The 26660-nt window shown below is 40.5% G+C and overlaps 1 protein-coding gene across 12 annotated transcripts in view; it reads right to left on the reverse strand.

Annotated features, from left to right (window-relative positions):
- The window catches only part of ClC-a (chloride channel protein 2), a 188843-nt gene that overhangs the window by 87808 nt on the left and 74375 nt on the right, over positions 1 to 26660 (reverse strand). For 2 of the 12 annotated variants that reach the window (XM_065220110.1, XM_065220108.1), the window contains exons 1-3: positions 13117 to 13636; positions 3041 to 3387; positions 2765 to 2966 (exon numbers count right to left, since the gene is read on the reverse strand). The exons of 7 other annotated variants lie outside the window; for them this stretch is intronic. In XM_065220110.1, coding sequence (XP_065076182.1) covers positions 2765 to 2966; positions 3041 to 3231 — 393 coding nt within the window. In that variant the 5' untranslated portion in view covers positions 3232 to 3387; positions 13117 to 13636. Of the gene's footprint in view, positions 1 to 2764; positions 2967 to 3040; positions 3388 to 13116; positions 13637 to 13729; positions 13957 to 26660 lie in introns of those variants that run through there. 3 more of the 12 variants (XM_065220114.1, XM_065220120.1, XM_065220121.1) reach the window with 3 other exon arrangements.

Below are 26660 nucleotides of genomic sequence, written 5' to 3' on the forward strand. Positions count from 1 at the left end.
AGGGATTTTTGGTGTTTAATTCAAACCATAAATATTGGAATAGTTATAACTTTTTTTTTAGATACATTCAAGCACCGTACTTTCTTGTTGTTAGGCACTTCCTAGACTATATTTGTACATACTTAGTTGCATGGTCCATGCAAAATTGTTCATGCAAAATTGAGGGATAAAAATGCAAAAATATTGGTTTTCCCATACTAATTTCCATACCAATTTCAAACGCAATGCGGAAAGCCGAGTTACAACCAATCGTCCGCAAATTTTGCACAGTTGTTTGGGACTCCAAATGGAACCAAAAAAGGGTTGTTCTCGATTGGTGAGGTAAAGTTTGCGTTTTTCCATATAAAGATGACCCACTCTACTGGACATCTTTGGTTCGCTGAAGACTTTGTCCTAATCGTGGTAGATCCAGTAAGGGTTGATGCATATATTATGTCAAGCTCTAAGGGAAGAGGGGGGGGGGGTCTGAGATTTTGTGACAAGCAATTCGTAAGGTATAGGAAGGTATAGGAAAAACTTCACGATGGGGGGGGGGGGAGTGGTTAATTTTTTGCTCGATTTAGCGAGACATATCGATTTGGAGAGCCTAGCATATTGTATATTCATGGAAATCGAAAATCTAAATCTATGAAATTGATTGAACATGTTTCGATTCCAAGAACATTGTCCCAGTCATGGTAGACAGGTAGATCTAGTAGATCATTTAACGACCCTAAAACATAATATAGATTTACGGACATGCTAGGGATATTGTCTTAGTCGTGGGCAATCTAGTGGATCCACTGATCTGAACTCCAGGACGATTAGGGGAATCTAGAGCATCTAATATAACCTAATCATGGGCTTCATGACCGTGCCACGCAGTGAGGGTTCGATTACCGCTAAAATCGGTGGAACTTTTTCGTAAATTGTATATTTCTCAACTAATCTACGGGGTGTTGTGAGTTGTCCATAGTCTAGTATTAAGTGGTTAGTCTGTGCAATCTGTGGTTGAAGACTGAATCAATTTTAATCTTTCGAGATATGCATAGATTTTAGTAAACATGTCGTTGCTAAGGACATTGTCCCAGTCGTGTTCGACCTACCTAAGTAACCATTGGCACGTTATTTCGCCTTTTTGGATATGTACAGCAGAACAACGGCATTGTTTGTAAGTTCTGATGAGGCCTGTATATAGACGAAAAGGTGTCGAAATGACGTGCCAATGGTTACTTGGGTACACCGAAAAAAAAAACCTTAATTTTAACTGTCGCGTAAAATCTCCTTTCGTTTAATTTTGAGTTCTAGTTGCCATAAACTTCGAAATTGATTACAAGCTGGTATACAATATTTCAGATTTATGCGAAATTGCACTTAAATTTATATGAAACATCGTGTAAAATTACGCCAAATCTAGCGTTAATAACGTATGCGCTCTATATCGTGGAAATCTACATGAATTTTTCACACGGTGTAGTAAATCAATTGATCTGAACTTCTGGTCGATTTGGAACACCTAGGGCATTTTAATTCCATGGAAGACGATCGTAAATGCTGCGCATAAAGACTTCCCTCAATGCCTAAGTATTAATGCAACCAACTATGTATGAGTGGCTTCAAATATAAGTGCCCTGGGTCGTGACCTATACATTGAGAAACGCCACCATAGAAGGTTTGGAGTGAAAATCTTCCTGTGCTTGAGATACTACAAATTTTCAATAATTAATTTTCTTAAAATTTTCAGCAGTCACTGTTCTTTAAAAGCATGCTTTTATGTCACTAAATCACATCATTCGAGCAGTTTAGTAGTACTATTCTGAGAATTATTCATCTGATAATGCAGGATTCAATTCTCGACTAAGAGATATTAATCGGTGGACTTATTTTATGCCTATAGAAATTTCCAATAAAAAATAATCATCAGTAATTAGGCTTAGTTCAGCTAATCTAAATGAGAGAATATTTAAAATTTTAGATGTGACATGTCTAAATTCTCAATCAATTTAATAAATTCCTTAATCAAATTTGTTTGCTTATTTTGCTTAATGACATGTTAAGGATATCATCCAAACCGCTTGTTGAATAGTTGTATCATTTGTGCTATCATATGGTATGGTATTTTAGTATTAGCGTTGTCATTTGAATTAATTATAGTTTCAAATCTTGATCCAACGATCAACATTTTTTTTCCTTCATTATAGAGATTTCTAGCCATATGGCTAGTTCATCTCTTACAACGATCAACGAATTCAAGCATAAATTAATTACACCCATTCGCTCTAAAACAGAATAATTTCTACCAAACAGTGCTATACCGACCATATGATGGATTTCAATCAATGTCACGATCATGGTCGGTCTTTAGCACTAGTAGTACAATACACACAAGCAGCAACCACAACCACAAGAACGAGGTAGGCGCCGCGTCCAAATTCAAGTCGGCTCTGACGTAAACGATGAACTTCATGCGCCGCCGACTTTGATGATGATTCAATGAACGGTAGAGATAGGTATAGGTCGGTATGTACAACTATTCGTGCTTGATGCATGGTATGAGCTACACTTGCAGTAGCTCAAAATTGCTTTTGGCATGCATACAAAAGCAAGCACCGTCTACTTAGTGCGATAAACATGTGTATTCAACGAGGAATTATTGCAGCAATTATTGTTACATTAGAAGAGGAGACAGAATCGTCACTCATAATATGGCGGTCATGCGTTGAAAGAAATAAGCATCAGCATCAGCAAGTGCAAGCATATTCAGTAGTGAATAATCTCCGCTTACGAGGGTCGTAATGTAGCCATCCTCGTCGGTGTCGTACGCTTCGTCGTCGCTGGTTGTGGTGGAAATGCTATCCTGATCCACCGTGTCCGACATGCTCGGCATCGGCATCGGGTAGAAGGCCTGCGCTCGCTTACGTCGAGACTTTTTCTTCTGCGGGATGTTCTCCATGGAAGCGTTCAGTAAGCGTCGTTCACGGAACTGCCTGTATAAAGTTATCACACACCCATAACATAACCTCAATCCTAAAAAGGGGAACATGCATCGGACTGCAATTACCTTAAAACTCGCTCGAAACTGGCCCATTCTTCGTCGACCAGTTCGACATTTTCTTCACCAAACTCCTCGTCGTGAAAGGCTCGCTCCGTATAATCTGTACTATTGGCGCGTAGCCGCTCCATTCCGCCAGTGTTGGGACCGCGACCTCCCCGGCCACGATCCTTCTGAGCATCAGTCTTTTTTCGCCACATTTTTTTTTCGAATTCACACCACCGTTATCAACGCTGTTCTAGATGCACTACTGTCAGACCTCACACATTACGCCGGTCGCCGGTTGATGCGAGGAACTACTGCCTGTCACACAGTACTATACGATCTTTTGCGTGCTGCCCGAATGATAGCAGTCTCTGAGAAAGAAAGTGGCCATAATGGCGTTATCATCGTCATCATAATCTATCAGCTGGCTCAGCATTCTTATAACTGAATTCATAATTCGAACCTCTTGATCAACACGTTCAACCTCAGAGTGGCTCAAACGTGTTCAAGCGGTACATCACCATGACCGTCACAATTGTTGCAATAAAATAGAGGAACTGGTTTAATCGCAAGCAATTTACTTCAATCTAAGGCTGGTAGCGTAAAGAAATCATGAGCTTAGGTACGTACGGCCAAGAGTCGACTTTAAGTTGAGCAATGCTGGTGCGAAACAATGCTCGTTGGGTCTTGGGGCTTTGAGATAAGTCGAAACTTATCGAGAAGTAGTTAGTTTATAACATTTAGTTTTTGAATATTTATAGGGGAGATGTATCAGTTAGGGCACTGGCACGGAATTATAAAATTGAATCACGCGAAGCTGATCCTATGGTTTGTGGTAATTTTTTGATATTACTATCTTTTTAGTTTTGTGAGGGTAAATCGAATTTGATTAAAAATTATTGCACTTAAGCCCCATGTTCTTAAAAATTAATCCAACAAAAATTTAGATACTTTTTTTTTCAAATACCGACGTCTTCAACATTTTATAACGTGAATTTGAAATAATCGATTTGTTTGTGTTGAAAAATCTTGAACTCCGCTAAAAGTCGAATGCTATTAGAGACGCCCATTCGTTTAGCCTAATAAATACCCATGACCGCTACCGACAGGTCCATCCATGGATTTTTTTTACTATCGGGCACGGATTTTCCTGGACATCACGTAATTTTAAAATTCATATCTAATGAACAAATCGTCGTAGAAAGATCTTTTGAAGTGAAATACAAATACAAAATACAAATGTATCTTTCACTGGTGAAAATTTTAGAGTGGTGTCTCTTACCGTTTTTGGGATATGACCGAAGAACTAACAACCATGCTAACCAAACTAACGGAAAGCTATGAATTATTATGAATTTTCGATATAGGGGAATTTACGTATTCTCGGCAACCTAAGCAGCGACCTTCTTTCTATAGCCTTTTTCTCTAAGGAACGCACACATATGCAGTATTGGTTTGTTTACAATCTTGTGCTGCCAGCTGCTCTAACAATTTCAGTCGAAAGAATTGTCAAAAACTGTCTTGAAACGCTTTTACAAAGCTCCAATCTTCTCTAGTGAGAGCGAGTATTGTCGGCAACCGTTCCATTTGAACTGCATGTAAATCTGCTGTTCTATTATCGGCAACTCGAAATCAGCTATAATTTGTAGTGCGTGTGTTGCATTTCAAGAAAACCTTGCTAGATTGCTTTTTTTCAGTTTTTTCATATAGTCAAATTGAAGCTGAAAGCATAAAGAATCGTTTGCATGCATTTAGCGAAGTGTTTTCGTAAGAAAATCCAGTGAAAATAGTGTTTCAATTTGGGTTGCCGAAAATAGCCTGTCATGCCGAAGCCGTCATTTCCCCTACGTGATGTCCAGGAAAATCCAAAAACTTTAATTAAAATTTTTCGGGAAAATTAATCACCCCGATTTTTTTGATTTTTTTTTCGTTCATTGAATCATAAACTCTACATGGGGGCAAAATTTTATAAAATGCTGAGACCCATCGACCCAAAGCCGATAATAAAATAAATTCTCCTTTATCAAATTGGAAACAACACAAAACGTTATGGTGAAACTCGGTTCCAGCCAGCATTACTCAGCTAGAAAACCAACAAGCAATCTTTCTACAAAACGTTCTCTACGTTGTTGAGCATGAGCATCAACGTTGATGCCATACAGCTTGTAGTTGCTACTCCATGATTATTCAGATCTAGTTACATATTAAACAAACCAAATGAATGCGGCAATCCATTCTCAGTGTGAACATTCCTATGAATCTGTATATTCAAGCTAGATAGCGATGCAGACCAGTATCCGACCGAGATGCATCATTCAATTTCGGTGGTGGCTTCAACGAATTTAAACATCAGCAGGAAAACGAAAAAAAGAAGCCATTGTGGATGAATGATTCGAGGATTCCATCATGTTTTCCATTCAGCACACATTCCATTATACTGCGTTAACGTTTTTGTACTGACAAAAATAGTCGTAACTAGGCCACCGAGCCCCTTAAATCATAACTAACCATGATGACAGACTAGTTTTCACGCCCTGATCATACATCATATCAAGATCAACAGTTGAAAAGGCCTCAACTCCATTTGTAAACAAATCTTGCAAGGCCATTTTCTCGCGAACCGAAACCTACATTCACAAACCTTAAACACAAACGGGTAGAGGAGAATTTCTCCTACCTGTTTGTTTTGTTGGTTTGCGTTGCGGACTTTGGTTCGCGAGAAAATGGCCTTGCAAAGTTTGTTTCCAAATGGAGTTGAGGCCTCTGAGACCTCTATATGAAGGAGCCTGCCCAGCAAACCACAAATTGTATAAGGATGTTCGTTTAAAATCGTATAAATATCCAAATCAAGTTGAAACTGCATAAGATGGAATTCCAAATTGGTTGAAATTGCTTAAGATAAAAAATTATGATTCAGCTATAATCCTATTTGCGAGATTATATGAGTTCGTTTAATGTCAATAAGGAATTGAAAAATTTGATATATGCTCAAACACCATAACAAAAAAAAAAATAACAGCCAAATGAATTCCTTTGTGATGAAAAATAAATTGACGCGTATTTGAAAAAGTGGAAAATACAGCCGATTGCTGCAAAAGCACAAGAAAAAATGAGAGGGTGCATGGAATTTTTCACCTCAACGACTGCCATATTCCAACTCGATAGTTAGTTCTAACGATCCTGTGTTAAAATTTTCCAGAGAGAATGGACATCCAATTCCAAATATCCCAGGCCGCATTAAAATCTTTGGCTGATATTCCCAACATTCATTTGCATTGTGACCTTCCGAAAGACCCTAGGACACTGATGAGAACTCCTAGATATCTAGAAATAATAGATATTAAGGATAACGGTAATGTAAACAACATTCTTTGCTGGGTGGGATTTAACTCACGATATTCTGCAAAGTATGCTAAATCGGTCGCTAGTCGCTAGGTCCTCTAGTGCCGTGAGCATACTTCCTTACTGTCCTCGATAAAGCTACCAAGTCTACAAAGGACATAGGCACGCTATGCTCCATCTTTCAAATGCCACGTCCCAGAAGGATGGCTTCTTTGGTACAGCCGCGCAGTTCATAATGCCGAGAATCATTGTCGAAGATTTAATGTCGTGTGATCTCCAGAAATCAAACATTACCTTTTTGACGTGCATAGGTCACAAAGAAAAAATTCTGAATTTTAATTATCGCATAAAACCTCCCTTCGTTTACTTTTGAGCTATACTTAGTATCAACAGCGAAATCGTTTGCAAGCTTGCATACAATATTGATAATTTATGCGATATTGCGCTTAAATTTACACGAAGTATCGTGTAAATTTATGCCAAATCTAGCGTTAATTTTATGTGCGCGATATCTCGCAGAAATTTCCATGAATTTTTCAAACGGTGCAGCAATGTAAGCTTTATATGCAGCATAATACTAAAATGTCAGAACATTCCTCCATCCTACAAATTCCGAGACGAATCACACGTCGTTACAAAAGTATTTGCAATAGTGGTGTATCGATATGTCAATATCTCAAAATAGTGCTTGATTGAGCCACAGACAAACAGACATAACACATTGAATATTTCTCACTGTAAAACATCGTCGCTAAAACATTACTGTCATCTTTTGAGTACACTGTGATGACCAGTACGCTGAACAGATGGCGGTACTGTGTAAACGTCAAACGCAAGGGAATTGACTATGCGCGCCACAGGTACCGGTACTACCAACTACGATACTTTTAAATTGACCGTTAAATGCTTGTTCCATGAACAACTTGCGAGAGTTATGTCTGTTTGTCTGTGATTGAGCGTTAGGGTGGGTCAACTTAACAACCCCCTGCTTCCACTGCTCTTTTGATCTGTATTGAGATCCCCACCAACTGTGACAAATTTGAACGAATATCGTTAAGATCTGGGGGGCACTTTTAAAGTTTGTATGGGAAACGGAACGAACCGACTCATATGCTAATCAATCCATATGCTAAGAAAATTGTACAGATCAACTATTATCAAGACCACAAATCGATTAGACTTCTGTAAAAAATTGATTATTTTATTACTTTTGGCCAAGTGCTCCACGCATACCTACCAGCGTATATATATAGGTTTTTAGGTATGCGCGGAGCACTAGGCCAAAAGTAAAAAATGATTAGCTTTTTCCACAATTTTTGAAAACGTTTAATTTGATCAAACTAACTTCTGAGAATGGACCTAAATGCGTTATCGGACCCGTTTAATACTAGCAAAGGACTTCGACAATGCGATGGTCTTTCCTGACTACTGTTCAACATTGCGCTAGAAGGTGTTATGAAACGTGCGGGCTTTAACATGCGAGGGACGTTCTTCAATAAGTCCAGCCAGTTCATCTGCTTCGCTGACAACGTAGACATTCACCCATATTCTTGTTTTCGTTCGAACCGTATTTTCCAAACAAAAAAAAAAGAGTTTTGTATGGAAAATACGGTTCGAACGAAAACAAGAATATGGGTGATTGTGAAGGAGAAAAGATTGGATTAAAGGTGAATACGTCGAAGACAAAGTATCTGTTAGCTGGAGGAACCGAGCGCGATAGGGCTCGCATAGGCAGAAGCGTGACAATCGACGGAGATGAGTTCGAGGTGGTGGATGAATTTGTGTACCTCGGATCATTGGTGACGTCGGATAACAACTGCAGCAGAGAAATTTGTAGACGCATAATTGCCGGAAGTCGTGCTAACTACGGACTCCACAAGACCCTTCACCGCTTCCGCTTCACCCCTGTACTAAATGTACCATGTACAAGACGCTGATAAGACCGGTAGTTTTCTACGGGCACGAGACGTGGACGATGCTCGAGGAGGACCTGCAAGCACTGGGTGTTTGCAAACGACGAGTGCTTAGGACCATCTTTGGCGGGGTATGTGAGAACGGTGTATGGAGAAGAAGAATGAACCACGAGCTGGCGCAACTCTATGGCGAACCCAGTATCTAGCAAGTCGCGAAAGCTGGACGGGTACGATGGGCGGGACACGTTGTAAGAATGCCGGATAACAATCCCACGAAAATGGTGTTTGCCTCGAATCCGGCCGGCGCAGAGGAGCTCAGCGAGCAAGGTGGTTAGACCAAGTTAAGCAAGATCTAGGAAGCGTGGAACGGTCAAGAAATTGGAGATAAGCAGCCACTAACCGAGTTAGTTGGCGTAACATTGTGACGCAGGTGCAATCCTGAGGAACGTCGGACCAGGAAAAGTAAAAGTAACTTCTGAGAAGAAGTTGTACTCTTCTAGAGATTTATTTTCGTTTTACGAATCAATCCTCAATGAACATTTCAAATGGTCCTATCTGCTTTGAGCGATTCTCTTCATCGATTTTCTCTTTTGATAACCATTGCTAAGGAAACAGATTTCACGCTAAAATTACCACCTAGTTTCATGAAGGAGGTTCTTATCTAGCATGCAAAACGTCAAATACAAAAGGGAAAGGTTTTGCAGCTGAATTATTAACGAAAGAGAAAGTCGATGAAGAGAATCGATCAATGCAGATAGGACCTTTTGAAATGTTTATCTAGAATCCCTAGAAAAAGAAGTTTCACCACAGCTGTCAAAAACAAGGCTTGAAAGCATCGCTGGCTAATATACTTCAATTTTGTCAATGCATGTTTTTTTTAGTTTTCTGCTAATTATCATACTGGAGGTAGAACTTTCACAGCTGTGGTAGGACTGTACACTAAAAAAACTCCACACGTCTGATCGAAGTGTTTAAACACTTGATTTTTCATATGCACAGTCACATTTATTTTAAGTCAATTTACTACACGTTAATTTCCAGTGTTTCAATCTTTGAAATGATGATAATCTTTCTCTATCATTCCAAGTGTGTTACACATTGAATCACACTACTGTTCAAAACAGACGGATGGAAGTGTTTTGCATTTCAATGCTATGTGAATCACATGTTCTGCAAGGTAAACATCGAAAACATGAGTTGTGACTTCATCCTTATCATTCAGCCTCAAATACGAGAACAACCGTTGCCCAGTGTGTATGCTCTGCCCTCTGACAGCTTTGTTTATATATTTGTCGATGCAATTTTGGAGTCGGTAAAGCAGAAGTCGATAAAGTATAATGTAGTAGAACATTGAACAATGATGTTCAAGGCTATTGATATCGCACATAGACTCTAATGACGGTAAGCTCCAACTTGGATTAACTTTTAATACCGTCCCTGTTTGAATTATCTGCAAAATGTTCGTTAGTTTTAAAAACCCTGAAAAATCTGTCGAAATACAGAATTATCTGTAGTTTTGGTAACCCTGAATACCGGTTGGAGCTTACCACCATAAGTGTGTCACAATTCCAACTAATAGTGTTGAGGCATAGTTCACAGCATAAGATTCCCACATGAAATGGATTTTTCTATGTTTATGTGTGAAGAAAGCTGAAGTGGAACTTCAGGGTAGCTCCGTCATCTATAGGGCTGTTGACTTTATGAAAGTTGCAAGAACATCAGGAATGTCCAGAATTACAGTGAAGTTTAAAGATCTAAGAACTCAAGAGAAGTTTTGAAAGCTCCAAAAATATTTCAGGACCGTCACCGAAGAAAGAATTCCAAGAAATCTATGAGAACTTCAAGGAAGATCAGGCATCTTCAGGGTGGGTTCCGTGATCTCCTAGTCCAGTGGTGCTCATGCTCATTTTTTCAATAGCTGTATCTTTGTCCGGTGGTCGTATTTTAAGTTGAATTTTGCGTATTTCCCAATAATTTCGGCGATACGTTCGTAATTCAAAAAGAAATTAAAGCTGAAGTTATTACATCATAGAGATCCAGGCACCACGTTTGACCCGCAGGCCGCACTTTGGTCATCACTGTCCTAGTCCATTGCAGGAACTTTGGGAAATCTCTGGAAACTTCAGATAATATCCGAAAGCTTCGTTAGTGCTCCGAAAGCATAATAAAAAAAATCGGTAATCCAGAGATGTAAGAAGAAGAAGTAGTTTAGAGATCATGAGACAAGTTCCATGTTGAAATATTAAAACTGTGGCAACTTCAAGTAAGATCGAAGAACTTTTGAAAAAACGCGGAAACTATTGAAATCTTTAGACTTTTAGGGATATTGCAGAATTAGTTCCAATAAATTCAGGGTAGATTCACGATCATCAGTTTAAATCTTAGAACTGCATTAATTATTCCGTTTTATTTAAGGAAATTTGCGCGAACCTTAAAGATGCTCAGGGAGTCGAAAGATCTCTTGAGAATTTTAGAACCCTTCTAAAAACTTTGAAAACTTCACAGAAGTTCAGACTATTTCAGGGAAAAAACTTTTAATAGCTGCGGCAAATTACACTCGTTTTTCAAATTACTGAATCTGGTGGAGATTTATCTTCTCGTTTAAATTAGTAGTTCCTTTCCAATGCAGCAAAACGATTCGTACTGACCGTTTGCCGATTGTTTTTTTTTATTGTGTACATATTAAGACAGAGGCTTAATACTCTCTGTATCACATTTGACATGTCAGGATAGTAAAGTGGTTAGGGGCTTGGCTTATTAGGGTAACTTGTAGTATGCATGCGCTCAAAACTTTCGACGGTGCATAACACCGAAGCAGTACTATGACGAGCACCTCAACGGTGATGCAGCAAAAAACGAAGGTGACACGGCAACAGACCTTGGAGCACGCGCAGAAGACGACAGGCTACACAGCAAACAATGTGCAATACGTACCAAAAGAGATGAATCTTCTGAATTGTGCCAATCGAAACTTTTTGGGCCCTTTCCAAGGGATATCTACGGAAACACTTTAAGGCAGCTAATTCAATCGAAGAATTTGAAAAAGACTGGACCAATTTGGCCAAAATTATCGCCAAGAAATCTGTACTGAAGTTCATTGACCGCATCAGCTCAAAAGTTCGCTCCTTGGCATCCGGTTACAGGAACTGTGGATTATTTTCATCTAATTGAAAGAGAATGCTATAGAGAACATATATATTAAATATAAATTTGAGCTCATTAACACAATGTTGTTTTATTCCAATAATAAACTGTGCTTATACTTTCTGGGACACCCTATATTACTGAGTTTTCTCGCGAGATGATTGCAGATAAGTTTAACCTATACCCCAAGGCCAATTAGAGGGAACCAAATTGTATTTACAAGCATGTATTTGAGAGTATCTAACTCTCTATTTACCATGACAGCACTGTTCCGGTGTCAATCCGGAGAAAGTCTAAAAAAACTGGCAGTTGTTGTTGTAATAAAATTCAAGAGAAGGCCAGAAGCATTCTTAGAGAAAGTTGGAACTTCAGGAATCTTTCGATGAAAGTCAGAAGAAGGGTTACACTAATAGCGAATTCGTTTATTATTCAGTTCCAACCAGGATCGGGTATCAAGATTGAGCATGCTTGTTTTTTGACAAACATCAGTTTGCTCGCTCATTTTTAAAATCTAGCTCAGGTTGAGGTTAGCACTGACAAAAAGTTCGGTTTCGCACTTTTTTTTTGTAACATCCTTGGCTATCATTTGGAGGTTGGGCCTCCAGATTTCCAGACAAAGTGTTATTCAGGGTCACCCAAATGTACAATCTCAATCATTGAACCGATTGTGTGTCTGTGAGCATCCAAAATTGAAGGCCACCCTGCGGTGAATGAATGAAATTTATCAGCACTGGAGTTCAGTTGGAAATTATGTAGACCAAAGAAAAGTTGTGTTATGGTCATGGTCTAGCATCCTAGTGAACCGATGCAGTTAGCTGTAACTACCAAGAAGGGTTTTTGATAGTAGCCGTACCACGAAAGTCATTATGGCTCCAATAGTTTCCCTCCCGAAGAAACTACACACTTAGAAATAACTAATTTTACACCTGACGGAATTCAGCTTTGACATAAAGGATCAGACGTAAACAAATATTTCATGTAAAATTAAGTGTTCCGAAACTGTAAGTTCGTTACTCGACGAAAAGTACGTTTGATTTAGTCAAAATTGATGCTCGTATATATCAGGCTCAGAGCACCTAAATTTACATGAATTTTTCTAAGTTTGTAAGCAATATCTACTCGAAAGAATTGATTTTAAAAGGCACTGTTTGCAGACAGATGCTCGTTATTCTCAGATGCCTGTGGAGTCCTATATAACATAATTTAATAGACTAGGATTATCCAGATGCTTTCTTTATTTTTTATTGGAAATGATAGTTCGATTCCCACCTGAATTAATACTATTCTGCAAGTCAAGCTCTTCCTATCTCAACGGTTTTGCCTTCGATATCGAGATATGGAGAGATTACTGTTCTTTATATTGCATGGCAATTAGTAATGAATTAACAAAATTAAATTAAAATGATTTGAATTGCTGCACTGTCTGCCAAAAATCAACAACTTGACAAATTTAGATGTCCAAAATTGTATATTTTCATCACCGTCACGATAATTCTGCTAAAGGTTTTCTGGTACTCCAAATTCTTCAATAAAATAGAACTCGATAAAGTCGACACCTTATCCTTTCGTACCAAAATCTCAACATGACACTATTCTTTTCGTCTTCTCAAAATACACCCAAACTGATTGTTAAGATCAGCACGCTGCGTAGTTCTCCGTGTGACAGACTCGTCCTCTTCACCACCCAAAACAATGGCTTACATTGCGAAAACAATCACTTCAATCACACAAACATCATTTGCACCTATTCCAGTAGTAAGAAACACTTCAGCAGCGATGTCACCAATCACGCGCCCGTGTTCTTCGCGATAACCTTCCACCAAGGATCCCGAATGACTGACCGTGTTTTCTAGATCGCTCAAAGCTTCCAGCCTAATCCAGTTCATCTGCAACCGGCTGATGCAACTACACCCAAAACGAAGACGCATGATTTTGGTACAAATTTTCAACAAATCATTGCACTGTTTGTTAGTAGCATTAAGTTGTGGGTGTACAAACCGATGTCCACCTTCAGACCCCGATCCCGAGAGAGAGAGAGAGATGCGAGAATGCGAAATTCTAGCAAGATCTCTTCACTTCTGGCCACTTGACGAAATCGGTAGCTACCAGACACGCTACGGCTGTTCTGACTTCCATTGATGGATTTTAATGGAAAAATTAGTGCGCGACGACGACGACGATTTACTCATACACATCATCAACGACACAATCGCAGTGCACTAGCAGCGCCGATCACTCAATCCACCGTCGTCGTCCGTCCGTCGCTGCAGTCAGAACGAAAAGAACAGCATATCCCGGAACCCCGCACACTAACCTCGATGGTGGAATACTTGCTATCCCATAGCAACGGATGGTGACGCCTGGTGCGTTCCTTTTTCAACGTGCTCATTCGAACCATCCTGGACGACCGGCTGAAGACGCAGCACCGTGGTAGACCTGCCACTGCACCAGCTAATCGATTCCAATGGATAACTACTAAACATGATCGCTGGTAGCCGAATTGTTTTATAGATCGCGATTTAATAGGGTTTAGGATAAAATTAGACGCACGAGAAAAGAACCTTCCTGCGGTGCTCTTATCGAGAAGTCAATATTGGTTCTGAAAATGGTACCATTAATTACGCTCATCGTCGTTTGGGTTCTTTCGACTTGACTGGACCAAACACCATGGGCATGACGTCGTCTTCATCGGCCGTGGGACTAAGCATGTGTTTCCCGTGTTTGACATCGTTTCTCTATCAATATTTGGCGAGATACGATCAGCGCAAATTGTGTTTCCGATTGGTAGATACCTACAGACCTTTTCGAACTTCCCCAGAAAAGTCCATGAAGTGCTTATTTCGATAGTGTTTTGGCACCGCTCCGTGGTTACCTATATTAGTTTGTTTATGGTGATAAAGATCCTGGTTCGAAGGTGTTGTTTTGAGCATTCACGGTGTACATTCGAAATACTTTACAAATGGATTTAAAGAGATTTTATACTATGCTTCAACGAAATTCGATTCCAGTCCTTGGTTTTCCGGGAAATTTCCTTTTACGACGCACGACTACCGCTCCCACACTTGGACCCTGCCTATCGACCCATCAACTCATGGACCGGAGGCCAAAGGCTTTACCACCGACGAACCGGTGCCAATGGAGCATTTCGTTTGTCCGCAATTCGGTTTATCATATGAGCGATCTGACCTGTCAAACAAGGTGAGACGCTAACCTAAAGTCAACATAAATTTTACGTGTGTTCGTGTCCTTGCTCAAGATATGACGCGATCGGATGACTAGATGGCGGTAGTGTTTAACGTATATTAAATATGGCGTCTTAGGCGAGAATTTGACTGTAACTTCTGTTAGAGAGGGTCTAGTATAAGAGAGGAGTGGACTGGTTGGTTTTGAGCCGAACAAACTGTCAAAGCCAGAGCCAATCGAGCAGCGCCTATCTTGATTTCAATGGCAGTGTTGCTGAAAGCCACCTAGGCATAGGTTGCCAAGGCAGTTTGTTTTGGATTCCACTCCTCTCTTATACTAGACCCTCTCTAGCTTCTATGAGCTGTCACGTAGGTTCGTCGGTGGCTTTACTTCCCGTGAGCAGAGATTTTATGCCTCAGAAAATCCCGATGGTACCGACTGGGATTGATTCCAGGCCCTTTGGAGTGAGAGACAGTTACGCTTATTACTACACCACCGGCGCCGCTAACTGTTGCGTTGAAGAATGAATTTTTGAGAACTTTTCCATCGCTGAGAATGTGACATTGTATGTGTCATGATGAAACGGTATTTCAACATTTACTGATATCACAGGAATATTGAAGAGTAGCGGTACATATCGGATCGAATGTTGAATATCAGGAAACTTGGATGTAATCACGCGATTGACGAGATCCGTTTAAGCAGATTCAATGGAGAACAGAAAATCCCCACTATATTCTGGAAATTTCCTTAAGCTTCCTCTCTTAGTTTTAAACTTAAAGAAATATATTTCAACTATTTAGGGAAATGAAATATTTCGCCGTAAGTGTTAATTTCCGTTATATGTAGCAGAAACATAAAATAAAGGGTGAAACGGGCAAAAAGTGGTCATCTCTAAATTAGTGCATATCTATTTAGCGTGCATTTAAAAAATACAAACGATAATTTTTAATGTGTGTTTACATTCAATTTTCAAGGTGGAGACCAAACAAGAGAACCAGAAAAAAAAACTGACGAGAAAACTCAAGCAAAAAAAAAAAATGCTGTCGAAAATTTTAAGAAAATATTTCATCTGGCAGGCGTTTTGGACTAATAAGCTAAAGAGCTACCGTCTGTTTGCCAATTTAGCAGAGAAAGAGCGTTTTCCTAGTCAACTTACAGAAATTGACAATATTCCCGGTAATTGCGGATATCAAGAGGACCGTTTTCGGGTCACCAGATAGAAGAATCGATATGGTGAAGGCATATTTCGTATATGCTCATCATTATATCCAATTTAGAAAAACAATCGTGGACCTCTAGGTCGGCTTTCAGAAATTACCTATTTTCTCGGTGATTTTTGATAGCCACACGACCGTTTCTGGATACCTGGTAGCAGAATCGATGTGGTGATGGCATATTTCTCATGATTGTATGCAATTTCGAAAAAATCGTGGATTTACAGATCTACTTTCAGGAATTACCATATTCCCGGTGATTTCGGATATCCAGAGGACCGTTTCATGGTCACCCGGTAGCAGAATCGATACAACTTACAAAAATCGCGGATCTCCAGGTATACTTTCAGGAATTGACCGTTTTCCCGGTGATTCCAGGTATCCAGAGGATCGTTTACTGGCCACCCGGTGATATCATATCACGAGTACAGAGTGATCGCATGCGATTTAGAAAAAAATCACGGATTTCTAGGTCTACTTTCAGGTTGTGACCATTTCCCCGATGAATCTGAAATTCCGTAGGGCCACCTCTCACGGGTTTTGTCGTTCCGACTGAACAACCATAAGTCCAATCGGTTCCCTGTCCGTTTCGTTCAAAAGTAGCTTTCAAATAGAGGCTTAATCTTAAAATTAGGTAACCAAATTGCCGAGAGCCAGTCATGTCAACAAGAATCGACACGCATTTTGCTCGTTTTGCACGTTTCGGCTGACCAATTATAGGTCCCACCGGGTTTCTACCTGTTCCAAATAAAAGTAGATAGCCCTTACTTTTTAATGGCGGCTGAATCATAACGATTGATCATCATCTCAATGTCGAGAACCAGCTATGTTAACATGCATCGACACGCTGTTTGCAGCCTTGGGTTTTTGTCAGTTAAGTTAATTGAACTGAACTGAGGGTCATTGATGGAGTTGTCTGGACCTTCCTTAAACTCCTAGAACTCGCAAAGATTCTTGAAATTTTCCTGGAATTCAATGGAGCTGTCCAGAATTAAGTAAAACCTTATAAATCATTAAACTAGTCCGAAATGCTACTAGGACTGCTTCTAAGGTCTCCGAGCTTGCCTGAAGGTCTATGAACCTAGCTTGCCTGAGTCAAAGTCGTGGAGTCGAAGTCATGGTGTCAAAGTCGTGGAGTCGAAGTCGTAGAGTCGAAGTCGTGGAGTCGAAGTCGTGGAGTCGAAGCCGTGGAGTCGAAGCCGTGGAGTCAAAGTCGTGGAGTGGAAGTTGTGGAGTCGAAGTCGTGGAGTCGAAGTTGTGGAGTCGAACTCGTGGAGTCAAAGTCGTGGAGTCGAAGTCGTGGAGTCAAAGTCGTGGAGTCAAAGTCGTGGACTCGAAGTCGTGGACTCGAAGTCGTGGACTCGAAGTCGTGGACTCGAAGTCGTGGACTCGAAGTCGTGGACTTGAAGTCGTGGACTTGAAGTCGTGGACTCGAAGTCGTGGACTCGAAGTCGTGGACTCGAAGTCGTGGACTCGAAGTCGTGGACTCGAAGTCGTGGACTCGAAGTCGTGAAATCGAAGCCGTGGACTCGAAGTCGTGGTGTCAAAGTCATCGTGTCAAAGTCGTCGTGTCAAAGTCATCGTGTCAAAGTCGTGTAGTCGAAGTCGTGGAGTCAAAGTCGTGGAGTCAAAGTCGTGGAGTCAAAGTCGTGGAGTCAAAGTCGTGGAGTCAAAGTCGTGGAGTCAAAGTCGTGGAGTCAAAGTCGTGGAGTCAAAGTCGTGGAGTCAAAGTCGTGGAGTCAAAGTCGTGGAGTCAAAGTCGTGGAGTCAAAGTCGTGGAGTCAAAGTCGTGGAGTCAAAGTCGTGGAGTCAAAGTCGTGGAGTCAAAGTCGTGGAGTCAAAGTCGTGGAGTCAAAGTCGTGGAGTCAAAGTCGTGGAGTCAAAGTCGTGGAGTCAAAGTCGTGGAGTCAAAGTCGTGGAGTCAAAGTCGTGGAGTCAAAGTCGTGGAGTCAAAGTCGTGGAGTCAAAGTCGTGGAGTCAAAGTCGTGGAGTCAAAGTCGTGGAGTCAAAGTCGTGGAGTCAAAGTCGTGGAGTCAAAGTCGTGGAGTCAAAGTCGTGGAGTCAAAGTCGTGGAGTCAAAGTCGTGGAGTCAAAGTCGTGGAGTCAAAGTCGTGGAGTCAAAGTCGTGGAGTCAAAGTCGTGGAGTCAAAGTCGTGGAGTCAAAGTCGTGGAGTCAAAGTCGTGGAGTCAAAGTCGTGGAGTCAAAGTCGTGGAGTCAAAGTCGTGGAGTCAAAGTCGTGGAGTCAAAGTCGTGGAGTCAAAGTGGTGGAGTCAAAGTGGTGGAGTCAAAGTGGTGGAGTCAAAGTCGTGAAGTCAAAGTCGTGGAGTCAAAGTCGTGGAGTCAAAGTCGTGGAGTCAAAGTCGTGGAGTCAAAGTCGTGGAGTCAAAGTCGTGGAGTCAAAGTCGTGGAGTTAAAATCGTGGAGTCAAAGTTGTGGAGTCAAAATCGTGGAGTCAAAGTTGTGGAGTCAAAATGGTGGAGTCAAAATGGTGGAGTCAAAATGGTGGAGTCGAAGTCGTGCACGAGTAACAAGTAACAATTTTGGTTTTATGAGGGTTCTGAAGACTATGATTTAGACTTTTAGAGTGCTTTAAAACCTCGATGTTTTTTTTTAAATCTCGATAAAACTTGCAATGTTACTTAGGGTGGAGCCGAAGTCGTGAAGTCGAAGTCATGAAATCGAAGTCGTGGAGTCGAAGTTATGGTGTCGAAGTCGTGGACTCGAAGTCGTGAAGTCGAAGTCGTGGTGTCAAAGTCGTGGAGTTGAAGTCGTGGAGTCGAAGTCGTGTAGTCAAAGTCGTGTAGTCAAAGTCGTGTAGTCAAAGTCGTGGTGTTGAAGTCGTGAAGTAGAAGTCATTGAGTTGAAGTCGTGGAGTCGTATTCGTGGAGTCGAAGTCGTGGAGTCGAAGTCGTGGAGTCGAAGTCGGTTAATTTCAAATCAGAGGAGTTGGAGTCGGAGTCGGAGTCGAAGTTGGTCACCAAACTGGCCTAGTTATAATATAGGTCATAAATTGACTACTGGTTTATTTTTTAACTCTATTTTAGAAGAAACAGCTAGATTCCGTTGCGGGCTAGTCCATAATCAGGATAAATGATTCGTTCATAAATTCAGCCTTGCATCTGAATGGTACATTTCCAACAACGGTCAAATCTGCTCATCATTGTAAAATTTTATATCAAAATAATGGAGTCGGAATCAAACCCCATTCTTGTCGAAATTCTAGTACCACACTATGTTTGTTTTGATTCACTATGAAAGTTTGACAGATAAAATGAGGGGCTCGTGGATTTTCCTATGTTTCGAGGGGTGCATCGATTAGTTTGGGACCGAAGATGGTACCAGAGCTGAGTCAAAAAGTTGAGCCGAATGGGTCGTTTAGCCGAATGCCGTTTGGCGGAATACTTGACAAAAGATTTCCAATTTTTGAACATTACTTGAACCTAAATGGCAGCCCTGTGGACTTTTTTTGGATTTTTGGTTAAATTGTATATTGTTTGAAACTGAAATTTTATACTGTCGATGAATTCATTATTCTTTTAAAGATGATCTTTTAGTTATGTAATTAGTATTTTTTAGCCACCCATGCTAAAAATGAGCAGTTTTTTTTTTGTTAATTTTGTTGTTCTTATTATTTTTTGCACAGTAAACGTAGCTTGTCATACAATTAAGACAGATCAGAATTTAATAAAAATAGGAGATGTTGCCTTCTTTCAAACATGAGCAGTTCTTTGGAGTTTTGTTGTTCGGCATTTGGCCAAACAGCATTCCGCCAAACGACCCGGAACTTAAATTCAATGAACTCTTCGAAAACTACACAAACTCATTAAGGCTCTTCTATACAATACGATTAAAAATACCTGTAACATATTTAATCAACATACACAGTCAACTCCCACTTACTCGATCTTTCCCTAACTCGATAGAAATACAGAATACTTAGATCACATTTCCCATACAAACCACCAACAGTTACCTCCATAACTGGATTAGAGAGGATGACTCGATGGCACTTCAATATCGAATAAAGGACAGTGCTGACATTTGTCATTGTCATTGACAGACTTTCGCGTGATATTGACAAAATTGTCACTGACAGATTTGATCTTGAAAAAAACCTTCGTCAAAATATCATTCATTTTTCGTCAATGACAAGGATTCGCCTGGCAACCAAAAGTTTAATTTCGTGCCTTCTGTGTCACATTATTGTTATCCAAGCAGTTCAGGATGTACACGGGAAAAAAAAGAGTTCCCATATTCGTGAACCACAGCCGTAGTTCACGGTGTATATTTGAGAAAATTTTGTACTGGATAGTTGGCCGTGATTTTTAGTTCACGGTCCGTTTCCGTTTTTGGGAACGATTTTTTTCCTAGTAGATGCTTGTCCACTTTAACGGCTCCATGTAATTGCTTTGGTCAAGTGATTTAATTTCGTTACAAATTAAGTTAATAAGCACACTTTCAACTCACCGCCATTTCTACCCTGATGAAATGTATCAGCTGTTCATCGATGTGTGTTGTTGTTTACTTATTGCTCAACAAGTTTAAGTGCGCAAAATGCAATTTTTTTTTTACAAAATCATCAAAATGCAACGCATTTACCGGAAAAGCACAAAAATATCGCGCACCAATGGTGCACTATTCCCAACCTATCAGTAAGGAAGTTGGTTAAAATATAGGAAGTAAGTATCGGAGCAGTCCAAACCGCCATCCGGAAGTTCGGTGAAGAAGTTAACTTCGAGGACAACGATGGACCGAAAAGTGGACCAGAAGATCACCAAGCTTACGTCAATAAGAAAAGTGCATCTGTTCGAGATTTTCCCAGAAACTGAGAACATCGAAGAGTAACGTCAAACGTGCCAAGGCAAGAGATGAGCTGAAAACGTTTAAGAAGCAGAAGAAGCCGAAACGGAGTCAGAAACAAGCTGCAGCCGTCAAAGCGAGGGTTCGTAAACTATATGATAGCCTACTGTGTGGAAAATTGGCGTGTGCCATCATGAACGATGGAACATACGTCAAATTTAACTACAAGACGCTTCCGGGAGACAAACACAGTCCGTGATGGTCAGGACGTTGACGATGCCGACAAGTCAATTTTTACCGAAATTTTTTGTAAGATAGCCACGGTTTGACAAGCGATGTGGCAAGTTGTCGAAGGAGACGATGAACACTGAAGTTTACGGTCGGGAGTGTTTGAATCGGCGTCTGCGGCCCATGACCCGTCAACATGATGGCCCAGTACTATTTTGGTCCGATTTGGTGTCAATGCACTACTCGAAAGACACGGTACCTTGGTACAAAGCAAACAAGGCGCAATACGTGCCAAAAGAGATGAATCCTCCAAATTATCCGGAGACCCGGTCAATCATCATTATCATCTGGCCGTCATGGATCACTGCTACATATTCCAGCTCTCTCTTTCCAGCGGCATCTTTCCGTCTTGCTGGAAGACTGCGGATATGTTTCCTGTTCATAAAAGGGAAGCAAACGCGACGTAAACAACTACCGGAGAATCACGTCGCTGAGTGCTGTATCAAAACTTTTTGAATTGGTTGTCATAGAGTCCCTAAATGCGCATTGCAAGCAATATTTAAGTACAGATCAACACGGATTCATAACTGGGCGTTTCACAACTACGAACATGCTGTGCCTAACGTCTTACATCACAGACAGTTTGATTGCTCGGATCCAAACGGACGTTATCTACACAGATCTTATGGCAGCCTTCGATAAGCTGAACCACAAAATTGCGATCGCTAAGCTTGATAGGCTAGGGATCGGTGGAAATCTTTTGAGATAGTTTCGTTCATACCTCACGGAGCGCCAATTGACAGTAACTTTGGGTACTTGTCGCTCAGCAAGTTTCTGCGCAAAGTGCGGTATACCTCAGGGCAGCCATCTGGGACCATTGGTATTTCTCCTCTACTTCGACGACGTTCACCATGTTATCACAGAGCCACGATTATCGTTTGCAGACGATCTGAAAGTTTTTCTGAGCATCCGCTCACTCGCTAAGTGTACAGTTATTACTTTCTCACGCAAGAAACAACCGATTATTTTCAACTACAAACTACTAGGCACGACTATCGAACGGGTGCACTGCGTGAAAGACTTAGGCGTTTTTCTAGACTCAAAGCTGACATACTCACACCATGTATCGTATGTCGTCGACAAAGCGTCCAGAACGCTTGGTTTTGTCATCAAGATTATTAAGAACTTCACGGACATTTACTGCTTGAAATCGCTCTATTGCTCTCTCGTACGATCTACGTTGGAATACTGCTCTGCTGTCTGGAGCCCGAACTACAATAATGGGGCCGAGCGAATTGAATCTGTTCAACGACGTTTTCTTCGCTTTGCGCTCCGTAAGCTGCCTTGGAGATACCCACTTCGTCTTCCAAGCTACGAGAATCGCTGCCAATTGATCAATATCGAGCCCTTACGAATCCGAAGAGATGTTTTCAGAGCCTTAACCGTCGCCGATACTCTGCAAGGAAGAATCGACTGCGAAGCAATTCTGCAACAAGTGAACATTAATGTTCAACCTCGATCACTACGCAACAGTCTTATGCTGAGACTTCCACTTCTTCGAACTAATTATAACATAGGGAGCGCTATTTACTGCTTGCAGCTAGTGTTCAACCGAGTAGCGTCGATGTTCGATTTCCACTTGACACGGAATATACTTCGCCGAAGATTCTCTGCCTTTTTTGTTGACCGAAGGCGCTTGATGCCCAACAGCTAAGTGTAACATTTAAGACTTATAAATTTTTAGTAACTTGACAATGCTTTCCTAGTTATTTTCGTCTGTAACTGTAGTAACTGTAGTATATGTATGTCGTCTGTATAATCTGTACTTTTTTTACAACACATCATTGGGACTATTTCTAGTCTGTTGATGCAACCATAACAAATAAACAAATCGAAACTTTTTGGGCTCTTTCTACGGAAACACTTTAAGGCAGCAAATTCAATCGAAGAATTTGAAAAAGACTGGACAAAACTGGCCAAAATTATCGCCAAGAAATCTGTGCTGATGGCTACCAAGCCTTTGGGAATTTTAGTTCACAGATAAAAATTCTGAATTTTAATTGTGATGTAAACATTCATTCACGTAGACTTGTATTTCATTTCACGCAACCGAGCAACTTGCAAATAATGTTGTTTACAAAGATAGGATTTTGTATACAATATTTGCTACATTGCATGAAATGTGTCAGAACTTTACATGATGTATAATGTAAACGTATATGATATGTGACGCTCCATTTATGTGTATCATTTTTTTTTCCTTTGGTTTGTTTTCTTCGTCGATCTTGTTTTCCGTGCTGAGCACCAATGCTACCGACGTGCCAGGAAGGCAACTCCCACACCTGGACCCTACCTATCGACCCATCAACTCATGAACCGGGGACCAACGGCTTTACTTCCCATCCGAAGGAAGGCGTGATCAGAGATGTTATGCCTCAGAACATCCCGGCGGTGCCGACTGGGATTGAGCCCAGGCCTGCTGGGGTGAGAGGTAATCACGCTTACCACTACACCACCGGCGCCGTTAATTTATGTGTATCATATTGAACAGAAATTTACACTACTTTTTCGAACTGTGTTGTATAGATTTCTCTCCTTTACTTTACATAAATCTTTGGTTATTGGTTAGGTAGGTTCCGATTCTGGACGTTGTATTTTCATTTATATACCTGTAATCTTGACATTTTTATCTAGAGGATGAGTACTTAAGGGGGTTAGGTTTTAATAAGTTCTTTAGTGGGAATGACACTGATGAAGACTGCACATTGTAGTCGAAATACGTATGTGTCATGGATACCAAAATTAATTAAGTGTAATTAAATTGATGTTTTAATTAAGCATTCCGCTAACAACGCAATTTCATTACTTCATTACAAAACTCTCCCAAATGCAAACGATGCTGCAAGTCATGCTGAGCAGCTCAGCTCATCAAATCTTCCTATTTACAATTTTGATTGTCATTACCAGCCTCATTGCCGTTTAATAAATCAAATCCCACTCTAGCAGCGCACGGCATTTATTGACGCTAGACAACCTATAGGGTATCAAAATAGAACAAGAGTAACGATGCTATTTGATAAGCACTGCAGTGGAACATTTGGCTCGCTTCTATTTGTTTGGTATTATATGCCCTTAAAACACATTGAGATTTGAATGCGTGAAAGGCATGGATGCTAACCACTAAGCCGGACCCGTTCCTCTTGGATCGCTTTTGATGATGCATTAAAAATTTATATTAAGATTCAATCTTCGGTTGTTAACATTTACCGGTTCAATAATAAGGAGACACTGGACACACTTGATCCCCCACTGATTTTTCAAAAACCAAAAGGATTAATTTTTGGGCAATTTACCGTGATCTTTCGTCTATATGGGTGTTAAACTTATAGTGACATTTCCATTACTTTGAATAACTAACATTTTTTTTTCTTGGGAGTGGTTTTTATTTTTCACTACCTTAAACTGTTTTTTAAACCACGAGAAAATATTTGATAACAATTAATGTGTTGAACCATTTTCACAGTATAAGCTTTGAATAAATGCTGACTAAAAGTAAATTGGTACGCACAAAAAGACCAGTAGTTCGTGATTCAATAAGTTTAAAAAATCCATTAATGGTTGCTTTACAGCACTTTTATTCAAACTTCAAAGTTACAGCCTTAGATGGTTACATTTCTCCAGTTTGAACGAAATCTCAAACTTTCCTCTGGATGGAGCCCATCAGCGCCCGCACAGTGGAAATGGACCCGAAATCAGCGCATTTCTTCCATTTTGATCGCAGTTGCTGGATGTCCTTGACTGCCCCGCCAGTTCGTTAAAGTCGCTGCTTTTAAATTGCCCAGTATTTTTCGATTGGTCGAAATTCCGGGCATTTGGGAGGATTCAAAAGCTTTGGGACAAAATCGATCTTTTTGGGAGCATACCACTCCAGAACCACCTTGGAGTAGTGACAGCCGGCCAAATCTTTGCCTCTATGCTTGCGGATGAACGGCAATACACGCTTTTTCAGACTTTTTTCGATGTAAACTTGGGATGTCATCGTCGATGATGTGACGAATGGTTCCATTTTCAGGCCACAACTGCAAATCGCTAGCTAAATCATGGCCTTCTTCACGAACTTGAATCTTCTCGGCACATCTCCACGTCCAATCGCGATGTAAAACTTTTGATCGGGAAGCTGCTTAAAATCGAGTGGGACGTATGTCTTGTCATCGATCAAAGTGCAGCCCATGCGTTTCGTAAAAACACTGTCGTACAAGAGCCTTGCATGCTTTTTAGCCACGGAATTCTGCTTCATGTGCCGGTTCGGATGTTTACTGGCTTTGCACGACTTGTATCCTTCCCTGGCAAGGATGTTCCGCACCGTTTGAAAGTTGGCGTTGTACCTTTTGGCTGCATCTCGGATCGAAAGACCGGGGTTGGCTTTAACGCACCTCAACACCTTGCTGCGCCAGCCGACAATCCCTGGTTCTAGTTTTATCGTAGGTCCGCTGATTCCTTTCCACACTTAGGGTTTCCTTGTAGGTTTTGAGCACTCGACAAACTGTTGTTTTCGGCATCGTCAGCACTTTAGCCAGCTTGCCAGACCACTCTGAATTTTCGAGGTGTTTATGAACAATATTTTTTTCTTCTTTCGACTTCCATTTGACGTTATTGCTGAACGCGATCGACTACTTTGATTAAACTTGCACCAGTTGTTCTCTATAGTATGTAAACAAACCACTGTGAAAGATTTTCGATTCCGAACACTAGAGGTGTGATACCAATTTACTTTGAGTCAGCCTTTAAGTAGAATCAAATGTAATCATTGGTACAAAACTTGTTTAAAACCTGAGCTGCTAAGGCAAGAATAATGTAAACACACCTAGATACCTTGGGGCGCTTTGGAACTCGTCATTGTATCCGTATGAAAATGAAAACAGTATGCTTGTAGAATTTTAGTCCTCGAATAATCATCATCAGGTTAATTTAATATTGCCAGAAAATGTAGAAGTCGAGTTAGAACTAAGAGACATGACTTTTGCGAAATCGGAAATTATTATTACAAAGAGATTACATTATGCACCAAAGATTTATGTGAGAACCAAGGGGTAATAAACTCTGCATACTGTGCCGAAACATATCACGGTATACTGATCGGCACGTTAGGACACACATTGACAAGAATTCCACAGAATATAATTAAATAGGCAATACTGTTTTTGCTGATGATTTTCTAATAGTTGCTAAGGTTTCACACTTAGTCGCTGATCGTCGCTTCAGGATGAAATTCAGATGAATAAATCCATCGGACTAGACGATCAGACTCTGGTTTAGAAGTCAAACCTATAGGACTTTGCTCAGATCGCTCCTGCAGCCAGTTTTTCATCTAATTCCCTGCAAGAGTTGTTAAAGTGTGGTGATAAATACCAGCGCCAGCAACAGAAAGGGTCATCCACATTTGCAACCTACCGTATACGTGATAATGATTGCACCATCGTACAAATAAGGTTCCCGTCCCGAGCAAAGTCGGTTAACAAAATGAAAGCAAATCGATATTAAAGTTTGCAGTTCCTATCATAATGAAAACTCATTTTGATTTCAATTGTCGCGGCAGAAGTCTGAAATCATATTGTGCTTTCATTATGCAGTCAAGACTTTTTAAATTAAAGCAACTTAACTTGAAGTTCTGCTGTTAATTTCTTGTTTAAAATTTGATTTAAGTTCATCTGTCGTTAAACTAACGATTATTGTTTATTTGTTTTGTTTGACACATTTTAGGTCATTCGCGACTAGCCCGAGGTGACATTTGAGCTCAAATCTTTCAGCGTGAGAAG

This window comes from Ochlerotatus camptorhynchus, unplaced genomic scaffold, assembly GCF_037179485.1.
Source record: "Ochlerotatus camptorhynchus isolate MF236.1 unplaced genomic scaffold, CSIRO-AGI_Acam_v1.1 ptg000116l, whole genome shotgun sequence".
NCBI classification, from domain to species: domain Eukaryota; kingdom Metazoa; phylum Arthropoda; class Insecta; order Diptera; family Culicidae; genus Ochlerotatus; species Ochlerotatus camptorhynchus.